The 14064-nt window shown below is 43.1% G+C and overlaps 1 protein-coding gene across 1 annotated transcript; it reads right to left on the reverse strand.

The window, feature by feature from the left end:
- Nucleotides 1-387: 387 nt before the first annotated feature.
- On the reverse strand, nt 388-13506 carry LOC105446129 (uncharacterized protein K02A2.6-like). The gene is made up of 2 exons (XM_030994792.1): nt 11327-13506; nt 388-2827 (listed from the first exon to the last, which is right to left on the reverse strand). The coding sequence occupies exons 1-2, from the start codon at nt 13314-13316 to the stop codon at nt 759-761; spliced, it is 4059 nt and encodes a 1352-aa protein (XP_030850652.1). The 5' UTR covers nt 13317-13506; the 3' UTR covers nt 388-758.
- Nucleotides 13507-14064: the final 558 nt, after the last annotated feature.

A 14064-nucleotide genomic window follows, 5' to 3' on the forward strand; every position in this document is an offset into this window, starting at 1 on the left:
CCACCCCCACTCTCCCACCCTTCTTCCATTCTACCTCTACTACCATCTGTCGTGTCTGTACATCATTTAGAACACTTTGGACACAACAAAGATAACACAATGGTCCAGGTTTGGGAGTCATATCTCTGCACGTTTTATTAACACAAGGTGGCGCTATACCACATCTCCTCTCCTTCCGCACAAAATTTCAAATTTCTTTGTAACAGTATCATCACATGTGATATTCCAGTATACATGTATTTGCCAGTTTGCATAGATATATTGTTATCCGGTATCGATCAATAACAACAAATAAAGAGGCGGTTTGAATTTCTTCACAAAAAAAAAAAAAAAAAAAATCCTTATCCTACAAGTTTTTTTTTTTGTTTTGTTTGTTGCTGTTGTTGCTTTTTTTTTTTTTTTTTTTTTTTTTTTTTTTTTAACTTATGCTTGGTTCCTTGACTGTGAAAATGTATAAACACTGTTTACTGAACATTCACCCCTTAGGCTCTGATCTGACTATGTAACATACTTATTCTGACTCCGTATTATAAAAAAAAAACATAGATGATTTCATAACAACAAAATTACTTTTCATCTTAAAACGTCAAACTATGCATCACAGATGCATTTCTTTTCTTTTTTAATGTACAATTTGTACAAATTACCAAACAGTATTGATCATAATCCTCATATCCCAACATATTACTCTGATCTCATCTTATCAATAACATTATGACATGCAACAAGAACTGTTACACATTGTGTGTTTTAGTTTTTTACAAATCCAACCTATCTGGTTTACTGATGTGACGTTTTGAACGACGGAGGTTTTGCTCTGTGTGTTGCTGTTGTTCTGTGTGACTTTTGTCTTGGGTCTGGGGTATTTTCTTAGGTGACTGAGATGTGTGTGTGTTTGGTATGTCTTCGTCTGTCAAGGCTCTTGTGATGGTGTCTCTGTCATTGTATATGTCTGTGTTCGGTACCGTTTGTCTGAGTGGCTCTGCCATTGAATCTACACACTGCGACATCCTTCTTATCTGGTCGACATGCCTCTTCCACCGAATACCATCTACCACTACTTGATAAGTCACTGGACCAAGGACTCTGGTCACCATACCTTCTGACCATCTTTCAGAATGAATCCGAAAATCTAACACTCTCACTCGTTCACCAACCTCAAAGCTTCTCACTCTCTCTTTCTTCGGAGCTCGCTTCTGCTGTAGTTTTAAGCCTAAATCTGGTCTCACTTGACTCAGCCGTGTCCTCAAGTCTCGTCCCATGAACATCTTTGACGGTGTTTCTTGGGTCACCACATGAGGAGTGGTCCTGTATGACAACAAGAACCTAGCTAACTTCAGCTGTACATCACCCCCATCCGGTTTGGCTTTCTTCATAGCCTTCTTAAAGGTCTGAACAAAACGTTCAACTTCGCCGTTCGAAGCTGGGTGCTTCACTGCTGACTTGATGTGCTTGATGCCATTCTTCTTCAAAAACACAGCAAACTCCTCTGCAACAAATTGTGGTCCATTATCAGATACCACTTCATGGGGAAGGCCATATCTAGAAAACAAACACCTCAACACCCGAATGGTATTCGCTGCTGTTGTAGACCTCATGGGAATGACCTCTGGCCATTTACTGTGAGCGTCTACGACTAGCAAAAACATCTGGTCCAGAAATGGTCCAGCAAAATCAACATGCACTCTATGCCATGGCTGGGATGGCCATGCCCATGGATTCACCGGTGCTGCTGGTGGTAAGGTCTGCATGGCTTGGCAAGATGAACAAGCCTGTACTAAGCGTTCAATATCCTGATCTAGACCTGGCCAATAGACATGCATTCTGGCAAGACTCTTCATCCTCACCATCCCCTGATGGCCTCTATGGAGCTCTTCCAAAATATGTTGCTGCAAACCATCTGGAATGATCACACGAATTCCCCAAAGCAAGCAACCACTTTCTACTGTCATCTCATCTTTCTTCCTCAGCCAAACCTGCAACTCTGGTGAGATCTCGTCCCTGCAAGGCCATCCATTCTGAACAAAGAATCTAACCTTTGGCAACACCCTATCAGTGTCCGTAGCTCTCCGCACTCTATCAGCTGTCACCGGCAGTGACTTCAACTGTGTCTCATTCATCTGTGTAGCTTCTTCAGTCCACTTCACTACAAACTCATCCTCCTCGCTCTCCACCTTTCCTGAACCAGGCAGACGTGATAGGAAATCTGCATTGGCATTCTGCTGGGATGTCCGATATTTTATATCATACACGTATCCTGAAAGCAAAATTGCCCAGCGTTGCAGCCTTGAGGCCGCTAGGACCGGAATCCCCTTCTTGGGTCCAAGTAGAAAGGTCAATGGTTTGTGGTCCGTAAGAAGCATAAACTTCCTACCACAAAGATACTGATGAAAATACCTCACACCATACACAATAGCTAGAGCTTCCTTCTCCAACTGAGAGTAGTTCATTTCTGCCTTTGTCAACTTCCTAGACGCATACGCAATCGGTTTGTCCCCCTCTTCTGTCACATGGGAAATGACCGCGCCTATCCCATATGGTGATGCGTCCACCGCCAATGTCACCTCTTTGCTTGGATCGAAATAGACCAGTACCTTGCTGGAGCTCAGTATCTTCTTCACCAAGTCAAAGGCCTTCTGGCATTCAGAAGTCCACTCGAACACCTGCTTCTTCTTTAACCCATCAATAGGTTTCAAGATGGATGCCAGATTCGGAATAAATTTCCGATAGTAATTGATTAGCCCAGTAAAAGACTGTACCTCTGACGCATCTTTGGGTGGGCTTGCCGACGCAATGGCTTCAACGCGCGATGGTGAAGGATGCAACCCTCCTGTGGCTGCCGCCAGAATTTGTCATTAGTATTTTTAATTTTTGTTCATAGCACCACCTATTTTACATGTGCATCGCCCTTTAAGTAATTTCTTTTTGTTACTTAAGAAAGATTTACAGCGCATGCCTAGCGCGGGTCAATGTCAATAAAAGGCCTACAAACACATTTTTAGTACGCACGAGAAAATAGTTCCATACATTCAAGCATAAGAAATAAGTTATTATCATTAATTATGTACTGAAATGTAAAGTAATGTTCATTGAAATGCGAATAACATTAGTAAATTCTATCAAAACTAAATCGTTGGTCGTTTTAAGTAAAATTCCAGTTGGACAAATTATTTGATATCCGTGTGCCGATAAGTTCGGTGAACGCGTTGACCCTTGGCTTTTCTGAATTACGACCTGGCCCAAGCAATACGTGTTTTGTGGGGTCTTCAAGAAACGCCAAAGTTTCAAGGTATATTTTGCTGCCCAAGGATGGAAAAGTCCTGCCAACGAGTTTTCACGGCACTGTTCATCACTGTTACTTTGTTTTGACAATCGTTAAGTCAAATAAAGACATTCGTCACCAGAAAATGAACATCCGTTTCAACGTTGAGTTATTTTGATCCTGCGGCAGCAACAGTGAAAACTCGGATGGACATGACACCTGAGAAATCCATAATTGGATCAACTACTCAAGCCAAATATTTGATGTGATGTCTGGAACTGCATTCGTCCTCACCTGGCCACTAAGGAAGCTGACGAGGAACTCGGCAAGACACGGGCAATCAAACGGCTTGGAGGTTGATCATCGCTCAAGGATGTCAGGTTCATTTTCATCAAAATAATTGAAGATTGAAATCAAAGAAAGAACACTAGAACATTTATATGCGATTGAAATTTCTCGTTTGGAAACTTAAGCAATAAACAAGCTAAAGATTGATTTAGGCTTGCATATCAACTTCTCGAGAGAATTTCAGATTTAAAACCTTTAAGATCTCTAACAGAGTCTTGGTTCGTATCCCAGAATTGTAACAGCTATTTATTCTGATTTGTTTGGATAACGTAATTTAAAACAACATAAGACTTGATTCCCTTATGATGTTTGGGATTTAAATTTTCAGCTAAGATTATAATTTTCTTAAAATACTTATCTAACGAGTGGAGATAAGTTTACAGAATTTGTTATGTGTATGTAACATCTCATCAAGAATAACCTTGTGTGTGCACTTATAGATGATTTTGAGACAAAATAACATGATCAAGTTCATTTGAAAGGATATTTTTTTATTAAGATTGAAAAATTTTCTAAACTAAAAAGAAACTGACAACCGATAGTGTTTTCCTTTAAGAACAAGGGAACAAAAGGTCATAATAATTTGAAATTGATTAGAAATCGGGTTACCTTGTTGATATTGGAATTGATTTGGATTCATGATAATATCATTAATTCTATGCTACGTTTGATATTTTTATTATTTCAAAGCTTGAATGTATCGAATTGTATGTCCTGCGTAGCGCTGTGTTTTTATCGTGCCCGAATTGAGATTTGGGTTAAAGCAGTTATCTTTGCTATTTGTTATCAGCTACTGCCATTTGCTGTTACCAGCCCACTCCCACACGCCCATTTCTATTTCACTTCCAAACTTTGATTCAAATTCAAACTTCAAATTTCGGTCAAGATTATTTAAATTTGATCTCAAACACTGATTTTCTCGTTGGTTTATTTACCTCAAAAATATATCGTTCAATATGGAAGGGCAACAACCAACTGAAAATAACTTGACTACTGACTCGACTAACTTACCTCCTGAAACACTTCGCCGCTCCACTCGTCCTGTCAAATTGACAGAGAAAGCATTGCAGAATAAAGAAGACGACCTTCAAGGTAAGTTTTTTGTTGAACATATAGATTTGCATTCGATCATACAATCTACTCGAAATAGCTTATTGTCTCAAAACATTGATGGTGATAGCTTAGCAGTGAATAAGCTTGACATTACTGCTAGGCTCAATTCTTTGAAGGAGATATTTGTTGAGCTAAAAAGGCTCAATGAAGACTCCATTGATGATGAGGTTATTGAGGCAATGGATGAATCTTCTATTTCTGTTCGTAATATCTTATCGGATATTGATAAGGTATCCAACATGTCTTCTTCTAGACAACCATCAATTCGGTTGGCGCACTCAACACAATCACGACTCTCGAGGACATCTTCCAGATCGTCACGACGAGTTGCAGTCGCAGCAGAAGCCGCTGCATTACAAGAAGAGCTTACAGCCCAGAAGCTTCAAAATGAACGGGAAAAGGAGCTCGAAAGAATGGAACTTGAGGAAGAAATGAGGAGGAAGCAAGTAGTTTTCAAAATGTCCGAGCTGAAAAGACAACTAGAAGAGGAAAGACTACAAGGCAAGCTCAAGGCACAAGAAGCAATTATGAGAGTCTACGATGAAGAAGATGGAACCAGCACAGTCTCTTCTTCATCCTCGCGTGGAGGTAAAACTGTTGTCAAAAAGATCGAAGATCAGCCAAATCCAACTGATGTGATCCCAAGGGCATCTCCCAAGTTAGAAAGCAAATTGATTGATGAACCAGCCTCCATCGTGTCACAGCAAGCGCAAGTAGTGCTTGATCCCCAAGCTCCGATGTTCCAGCCAAGATCACCAGTTTTAGATCTCGCTGATGCCTTGGCTCAGAGTCGTCTACCCGTTCCGGAGCCGCCAATATTCACTGGAGACCCACTCCAATATCCAGATTGGGTGTCGGCTTTCACTACTCTGGTAGAGCGAAGAGGCATCCCTCCTGGTGAAAAAATTCACTACCTTCGAAGGTATCTTGGTGGTCCAGCAAAGGAGGCAGTCAGTGGCTACTTTCTCCTGAGGTCAGAAAATGCATTTGAGCAAGCAAAGAGCACCCTTCAAAAGAGGTTTGGCAATCCATTTGCTATTGCTGAAGCCTTTCGGACAAAGTTGGATGTGTGGCCCAAGATAACCAGCAAGGATCACAATGGGCTGCAGCGGTTTGCAGACTTCCTTCAACAGTGTCTGGTAGCCAAGGCTGAGATTGTCGATCTCAACATTCTGGATGATATACGAGAGATCAACCGAATGGTTGCTCGACTACCAGATCATATCGTCCATAGATGGAATCGCTCGGTGGCACAGACAAAAAGGGAGCGACTTTGTTATCCTAGGTTTGCTGACTTCGTTTCTTTCATTGGGAACGAAGCAGACATTGCTAATGATCCTCTGCTCACTGTGGATGTTGGCAAGACTAGAGAGAGAAAACAGGAAACCGCAGTCTCAAAACGGGTAACCCTCTCTACGTCTGGCTCAACTTCACAGAAGCAATGTCTGTTGTGCAAGAGACAATATCATTCCCTGAATGACTGTCGGGAATTCCTTCGGAAAGACATGTCCCAGAGAAAGGATTTCATCAAAAATGAAAGACTTTGCTATGGCTGTCTTGAAAAAGGCCATATGTCTAAATATTGCCAAAGCAGACTGGTCTGCAAGAAGTGCAGTAAAAGGCATCCAAGCTGCCTTCATGAGGACCAAAGAGATTCGAACAAGGCCAACTTGGCATCAAGCCAACCGAAGGAAGCTCAAACCGCATCGACCTCAAATCCTCAAGCTGTAACGCACAAAGTACAAGGCGATGAACGTAGTGACCTTACATCAATGATTGTGCCTGTGTACCTTTCTAGTACAGAGAGGCCTGACAAGGAGGTTCTAGTGTATGCACTACTAGACTCCATGTCAAACACCACCTTCCTTTCCGAAGATGTCGGCCAAGACCTGGATGTACAATCCCAGCCTGCCACATTGTCGTTGACAACTTTGACAGATGAGATATCGATCTCAACCTTCAAGTATGACAATCTTCGTGTCAGAGGTTTTTATTCCTCGGAGAAAATTCGTCTACCCTCCACATTTACTAGGCAGTCTATCCCTCTGGACGACAGTCATATCCCGACTCCAGAAACTGCCTCCAAGTGGCCTCATCTCGTGTGTGTGCAGGATATGATAGCGCCAAAACAAGACTGTCCTGTCGGTCTTCTGATTGGCTACAATTGTGCACAGGCCCTTGCTCCTCTGACGTCAGTCCGAGGCCAAAATGGTGAGCCGTATGCTGTCCAAACAGACCTTGGTTGGAGTATTGTTGGAGGTCAGTCTGACTTGTCCAACAGCTTCGATTCGTTTGGCCACACATACAGGACAGTCAGCATGAAGGTAGAGGCCCCGATCGATATCAAGAAGGTGACATTCGCTTACCAGTCTTCCTTAAAGGAAGCGACTGCATCGGATTTCCTTCAGCTCATGGAAAGGGACTTCCAAGAAGCTGAACAAGCTGATGCAATGTCACAAAATGACAAAAAATTCATTCAAGTTGTCACCGAAGGTTTACGCCAGAGAGAGGATGGGTTCTATGAGATGCCTCTTCCATTCAAGAAAGGACCGCCATCTCTTCCGAACAATCGACAGGCTGCTTTGGGTCGATTAGCAGGTCTCAAGAAACAGTTCCTGAAGAAACCTGAATATCACAGTCACTACAAGGTATTCATGAAGGAGATCTTGGCACGCGGTGATGCAGAGATGGTCGGTGATAGTAGTGACAAAGGCTTGTGGTATATTCCTCACCATGGGGTATATCACCCTAAGAAGCCTGGCAAGGTCAGGGTTGTATTCGATTGTAGCGCCAGGTATCTTGGGACAAGCCTCAATGACCATCTCCTGCAAGGCCCTGACTTGATTAATCCTCTCATCGGTGTCCTGTTGAGATTTCGCCAAGGTCCTGTGGCATTCATGTGCGATGTGGAGAAGATGTACCACCAGTTTAAGGTTGCAGATCCACATCAAAACTATCTGCGTTTCTTGTGGTGGGAGGATGGGGATCTCTCCAAGACCCCAGTAGATCATAGGATGAAGGTCCACCTCTTTGGGGCAACCTCATCTCCGGGCTGTGCCAACTTTGGCTTAAAACAGATTGCGGAGGACCACAAGAAACTCGGTGACCGTGCAGCCAACTTCCTCAAGAGGAACTTTTATGTCGATGATGGCCTAAAAAGCATGTCTTCTGAACAGGAAGCAGCTGTGCTAATCAAGGACGCAACTCAAATGTGTGCTAAAGGCAATCTACGTCTGCACAAATTTGTGTGCAATAGCAAGGACGTAACCAGCACCATTCCAAAATCGGAACGTGCCACTGTCACGAATGCAAGTGTTCAGCTAGGTGAACAAACCTCACCAATCGAAAGAGCTCTTGGGCTTCAGTGGTGCGTCAGTTCTGATGAGTTCTGCTTCCGACTTACTCTGAAGGATCAACCCCTCACTCGACGAGGTATTCTAGCTACAGTTGCGTCTGTATATGATCCCCTTGGTCTCATTGCACCAGTTGTCCTTGCTGGCAGAATGATTCTGCAGGAAATGTGCAAACAAAAGATGGATTGGGATCATCCCGTTCCTGACTATCTTCGGACAAGATGGGAAATATGGAGACAGGAGATCCTGAAGCTAGAAACTGCAAAGATTCCTCGCTGCTTCCAGCCCAAAGATTTCGGAGAGGCTGAGGAAGTGGAATTGCACCACTTCTCAGATGCCTCATTATCTGGATATGGACAATGTTCATATGTCAGATTACGAAATCAAAGGGGACAAGTCCACTGCTCTCTTGCCATGGCAAAGGCGAGAGTAGCACCGCTCAAGCAGTCTACCGTCCCCAGACTGGAGCTTCAGGCAGCAACCTTATCTGCCAAGGTTGCAAAAATACTGAATAAGGAGCTAGACTACAGCTCAGTCAAGAATATCTTCTGGACCGACTCCAAGGTTGTTCTGGGTTACCTGTACAACCAGTCTAAGCGCTTCCACATGTTCGTTGCGAACAGAGTGGATTGTATTCTGAGAACCACAAGTTGTAGTCAGTGGAATTATGTTACTAGCGGTGATAATCCAGCTGACTACGCATCACGTGGACTGACAACAGAGGAACTTCTTTCGTCAAACTGGTTAGGAGGACCAGACTTCCTTTGGGAAAGTGAAGTTGCTAAGCAAGATGTCACACTAGAGGTTTCTCCTGACGACGTTGAAGTGAAGTCTTCGACAGTACATACAGTAATGTCAAAGACCAAGATTTCAACCTTTACGTCATTTGAAGATAGGTTGAACCGCTTCGCCATGTTGGACAGCGCTATTAGAGCGGTAGCTGTACTAGTGAGGTGTTGTTACAGGCGCAAGGGACATGACATAGATGATGTTGAGATCAAAAGAGTCGCTGAGAGAAATCTCCTGCATGCTGTCCAGAAAGAAGCCTTCTGTGATGAAAGACAGCAAATCAAATCTGACAAACATGCTGTGTCAAAATCTAGCCGCCTGAGTCAATTAGATCCATTTCTTGACAAACAAGACCTCCTACGGGTGGGAGGACGCATGAAGAGGTCTGAAATGGTGTATGGAGTTAAGCACCCTATTATCCTTCCGAAGGGTAGTAGACTTTCCATGCTTGTCGCACTTCACTATCATGCAAAGATTTCTCACCAAGGTAGAAATATGACCATCAACGCAATCAGATCAAGTGGATACTGGATCATCGGTTGCAGAAGCATTGTCTCATCTCTGATCGGCACATGCACCCATTGCATTAGACTAAGAGGCAAGTTGGGTGGACAGAAGATGGCTGACCTTCCATGTGAACGACTTGAGCCATCGCCCCCTTTCACTTATTGCGGTCTGGACTGTTTTGGTCCATTTGTAATCAAAGAAGGGCGCAAAGAGCTCAAGCGCTATGGCCTCATCCTGACATGCATGGCAATGAGAGCCATTCATGTGGAAGTATTGGATGACATGTCATCCGATGCATTCATCAACGGACTGAGATGTTTCATTGCTATTCGAGGAAACGTAAGGCGGATTCAGTGTGACCAGGGCTCCAATTTTGTTGGAGCCAAGCATGAACTGAAACAAGCTCTCCGTGAGATGGATGCGGACCATGTCGCCCGCAATCTTCTGGAGCAGAACTGTGAGTTCAAAATGAATCCTCCTTCCTCTAGCCATATGGGAGGTGTATGGGAGAGACAAATCAGAAATGTGCGCAATGTTCTCAATGGATTATTGGAACAGTGCGGAACGCAGTTGAATGTCTCCTCTCTACGGACATTTCTCTATGAGGCCATGGCTATCGTAAACAGCCGTCCATTGAGTGTGGATAACCTGGAAAGTCCTGATGGTCCTCTTCCGTTGACTCCCAATCATGTTCTGACCATGAAATCCGGTCTTATACTGCCTCCACCTGGAAGCTTTGAAAGGGAGGACATCTATCTCCGCAAAAGATGGCGTCGAGTCCAATACTTGACACAGTTGTTCTGGACACGATGGCAGAAGGAGTACCTGCACACGCTTCAACCAAGAAAAACTTGGACTGAAAAGAAGACCAATGTGCACGTAGACGACATAGTACTCTTGAAAGATGAAGCCATTTGTCGGACAGATTGGAGAGTTGCGAGAGTCATGGAAACAATGTCCAGTGATGATGGTCTAGTTCGGAAGGTGCGACTTCTCATGGCGACCCCAGACTTGGACAAAAAAGGTAAGCCAGTAAATAAGAGGACAACTCTTGAAAGGCCAGTACACAAACTGGTAGTTTTGATCCGCAGCACCGACAAGGCGATTGAAGACTAAGCTTGACTTTAATAGCTGACATTCACTTTTACCCAGACAAATGGCTTTGACTAACCTGGACTTTCATCCTGCCCTGACATTCTAAGAAATATTTTCTCAATTTGGGGAAGACCATTTGTATTTATAAATTTTGCAAGTCGGTCAATTCCTTGTTTTGTTTCAAATAGATAGTTTTGTTGTTTGAAAAATCAGTTAGATGATTTGGGTGGGAGTGTGGCTGCCGCCAGAATTTGTCATTAGTATTTTTAATTTTTGTTCATAGCACCACCTATTTTACATGTGCATCGCCCTTTAAGTAATTTCTTTTTGTTACTTAAGAAAGATTTACAGCGCATGCCTAGCGCGGGTCAATGTCAATAAAAGGCCTACAAACACATTTTTAGTACGCACGAGAAAATAGTTCCATACATTCAAGCATAAGAAATAAGTTATTATCATTAATTATGTACTGAAATGTAAAGTAATGTTCATTGAAATGCGAATAACATTAGTAAATTCTATCAAAACTAAATCGTTGGTCGTTTTAAGTAAAATTCCAGTTGGACAAATTATTTGATATCCGTGTGCCGATAAGTTCGGTGAACGCGTTGACCCTTGGCTTTTCTGAATTACGACCTGGCCCAAGCAATACGTGTTTTGTGGGGTCTTCAAGAAACGCCAAAGTTTCAAGGTATATTTTGCTGCCCAAGGATGGAAAAGTCCTGCCAACGAGTTTTCACGGCACTGTTCATCACTGTTACTTTGTTTTGACAATCGTTAAGTCAAATAAAGACATTCGTCACCAGAAAATGAACATCCGTTTCAACGTTGAGTTATTTTGATCCTGCGGCAGCAACACCTCCTGCATCTACCACATGACCTAAATACTCCACCGAATCCTGCATGAATGCACACTTGGATCTCTTCAACCGTAGTCCAAACTGACTCAACCTCTTCAACACACTCTCTAAGTTGGATGCATGTTCCTCGTCACTTGAACCTGTGACTATGATGTCATCCAAATAACATCCTACTCCCTTAAGACCATGGAGAATCTTGTCCATGCATTCCTGGAATATGGCAGGAGCTGAACTCACCCCAAACGGTAACCGTGTATACCTGTATAGACCTAGATGTGTGTTAATTGTGACATATTGTCTAGATTTCTCTTCTAAGTCTACTTGTTGATATGCATTCTTCAAGTCAAGTTTTGTGAACTTCTTTCCCCCTTGTAGGCTAGCAAACAACTCTTCAGGTCTTGGCATTGGATACTCTTTCACTTCTAACTGTGGATTGACTGTAATTTTATAGTCTCCACACAACCTTATCTTACCATCTGGTTTCTGTACCGGTACTACAGGAGCAGCCCAATCGGAAAACTCTACAGGCTCTAGTACCCCTTCTTTCACTAACCTATCAATCTCTTCTGCCACTTTGTCTTTTATCGCGAAGGGAATAGGTCTGGGCTTGAAGAACCTTGGTTCCGCATCACTTTTCACTTTCAGTTTGGCCTGAACCCCTTTTATTCTTCCTACACTGCTATCAAAGACCTCACTATCTGCTATTGCCTTCTCTATCCTATCTTGTGGTGTACCACTAGGTGTCACATGGTGTACCTCAAATATTTCTTTCCATCGTAGGGGAATTTCCCACAACCAATCTCTACCCAGTAAAGTAGGACCCTCATTCTTCACAATGATTAAAGGTAACCTTTCTTTTTTACCATGGTAATTCACATTCACCATACATTTGCCCATTACAGGTATCGTCTGTCGTGTGAAGGTCTTGAGCTTTATATCACATTTGTCTACCTTTACCTTCTGTTTGAAGTTCTTTTCATACACCGATTGACTAACAATCGAGACTCCACAGCCCGTATCAAGTTCCATCGACAATGTAGTATCTTCTATTTCTACATCAACCATGATAGGCTTCACACCTTTCCCTACTTTATGTACTCCAATGTAATACACATTATCATCATCATCTGTGTTTGACTCTGAACATTCAACACTACCCGACTCTGACTGGTCACCTTCAACATGACTTACGCCTAACCTAGACTTTCTTCTAGTCTTATACTTATGTTCTTGTCCCTTCCACTTACTAGTACTACCTGTACTCTTTGGGTTATTTTGTGATCTAGAGCTACCCTTCTTACTGTTCTTGCACACCTGTTTTAGATGTCCTTTACGGTGGCAGTTGTCACATGACAGTTCCCTATACCGACACTGTTTCTTGGTGTGTCCTTTTTTTCCACAACAATAGCATTCTATTTCTCCATAATTAACAGTTGTACTTGTAGAACTTTTCTGTTCAAGTGTTTTCAGTGCTGCGGTACCCTTACTGGCAGCTTCCATGCTCGTAGCCAGCTTCACCGCTTTCTCGATAGTGATGTCATCTTCGGACAGAAGACGCCTCTGAACGCTCTCCTCTGCTAACCCGCACACGAATCTGTCTCGAAGTGCTTCCTTTCTGAAGGTGCTAAAATCGCATGTTTCCGCCATTTTCTTCAACTCGGCGTAGTATGTAGCGATATTCTCATCAGCCCTCTGATTCCTCTGATAGAACTTGTATCTCTCTAGCATGACTGGTGGTTTAGGGTTGTAATGCTCCTTCAGCGCCTCATCGACCTCTTTCAATGTCAGCTCAGAAACCTTCTGTGGAGCTACCACACTCTTTAGCAGTCTATACTCTTTTGCTCCCATTACTGACAAAATTACAGCCACTTTCTTCCTTTCATCACTTATGTCATTAGCCACGAAGTAATAATCCATTCTTTCTCTGTATGATTCATATTGCTCAATGTCTGGATTGTAACTTTCAGCTCTCCCCGTTGTTGACGCCATTTTTACGATGCGACGTGTACGTTCACAGTCACTATACTATAGCTGACACCATGTTCAATATGTGGGCTAAATAGTTCACATCACCTCAAGACTGCCGACTTTTACTTCTATCTGCAGTCTATAGGAACACTGTCATCATTTTTTCATTAATGACTTACACTTTTCAGCTTATAGTTCACGGTTATCTTTATCCTCGTTGCCAATTGTCGTGTCTGTACATCATTTAGAACACTTTGGACACAACAAAGATAACACAATGGTCCAGGTTTGGGAGTCATATCTCTGCACGTTTTATTAACACAAGGTGGCGCTATACCACACCATCCTACCTCTACTACCATCCTACATCCACCCTACCCCACCCTACCTGTTCTTCCATTTTACCTCTACTACCATCCTACCTCTACTACTATCCTACTTCCACCCCACCCCCACCCTACCTGTTCTTCCATTTTACCTCTACTACCATCCTACGTCCACCCCCACTCTACCCCCACCCTACCCATTCTTCCATTCTACCTCTACTACCACCCTACCTCTACTACCACCCTACCTGTTCTTCCATTCTACCTCTACTACCATCCTACCTCTACTACCATCCTACATCCACCCCACCCCAACCCTACCTGTTCTTCCATTTTACCTCTACTACCATCCTACATCCACTCCACCCCCACCCTACCCATTCACCCATCCTACGTCCACCCCCACCCTACCCCTTCTTCCATTCTACTCTACTACCATCCTA

This window comes from Strongylocentrotus purpuratus, unplaced genomic scaffold (genome assembly GCF_000002235.5).
Source record: "Strongylocentrotus purpuratus isolate Spur 01 unplaced genomic scaffold, Spur_5.0 spur5_scaffold_21, whole genome shotgun sequence".
Taxonomy (NCBI): domain Eukaryota; kingdom Metazoa; phylum Echinodermata; class Echinoidea; order Camarodonta; family Strongylocentrotidae; genus Strongylocentrotus; species Strongylocentrotus purpuratus.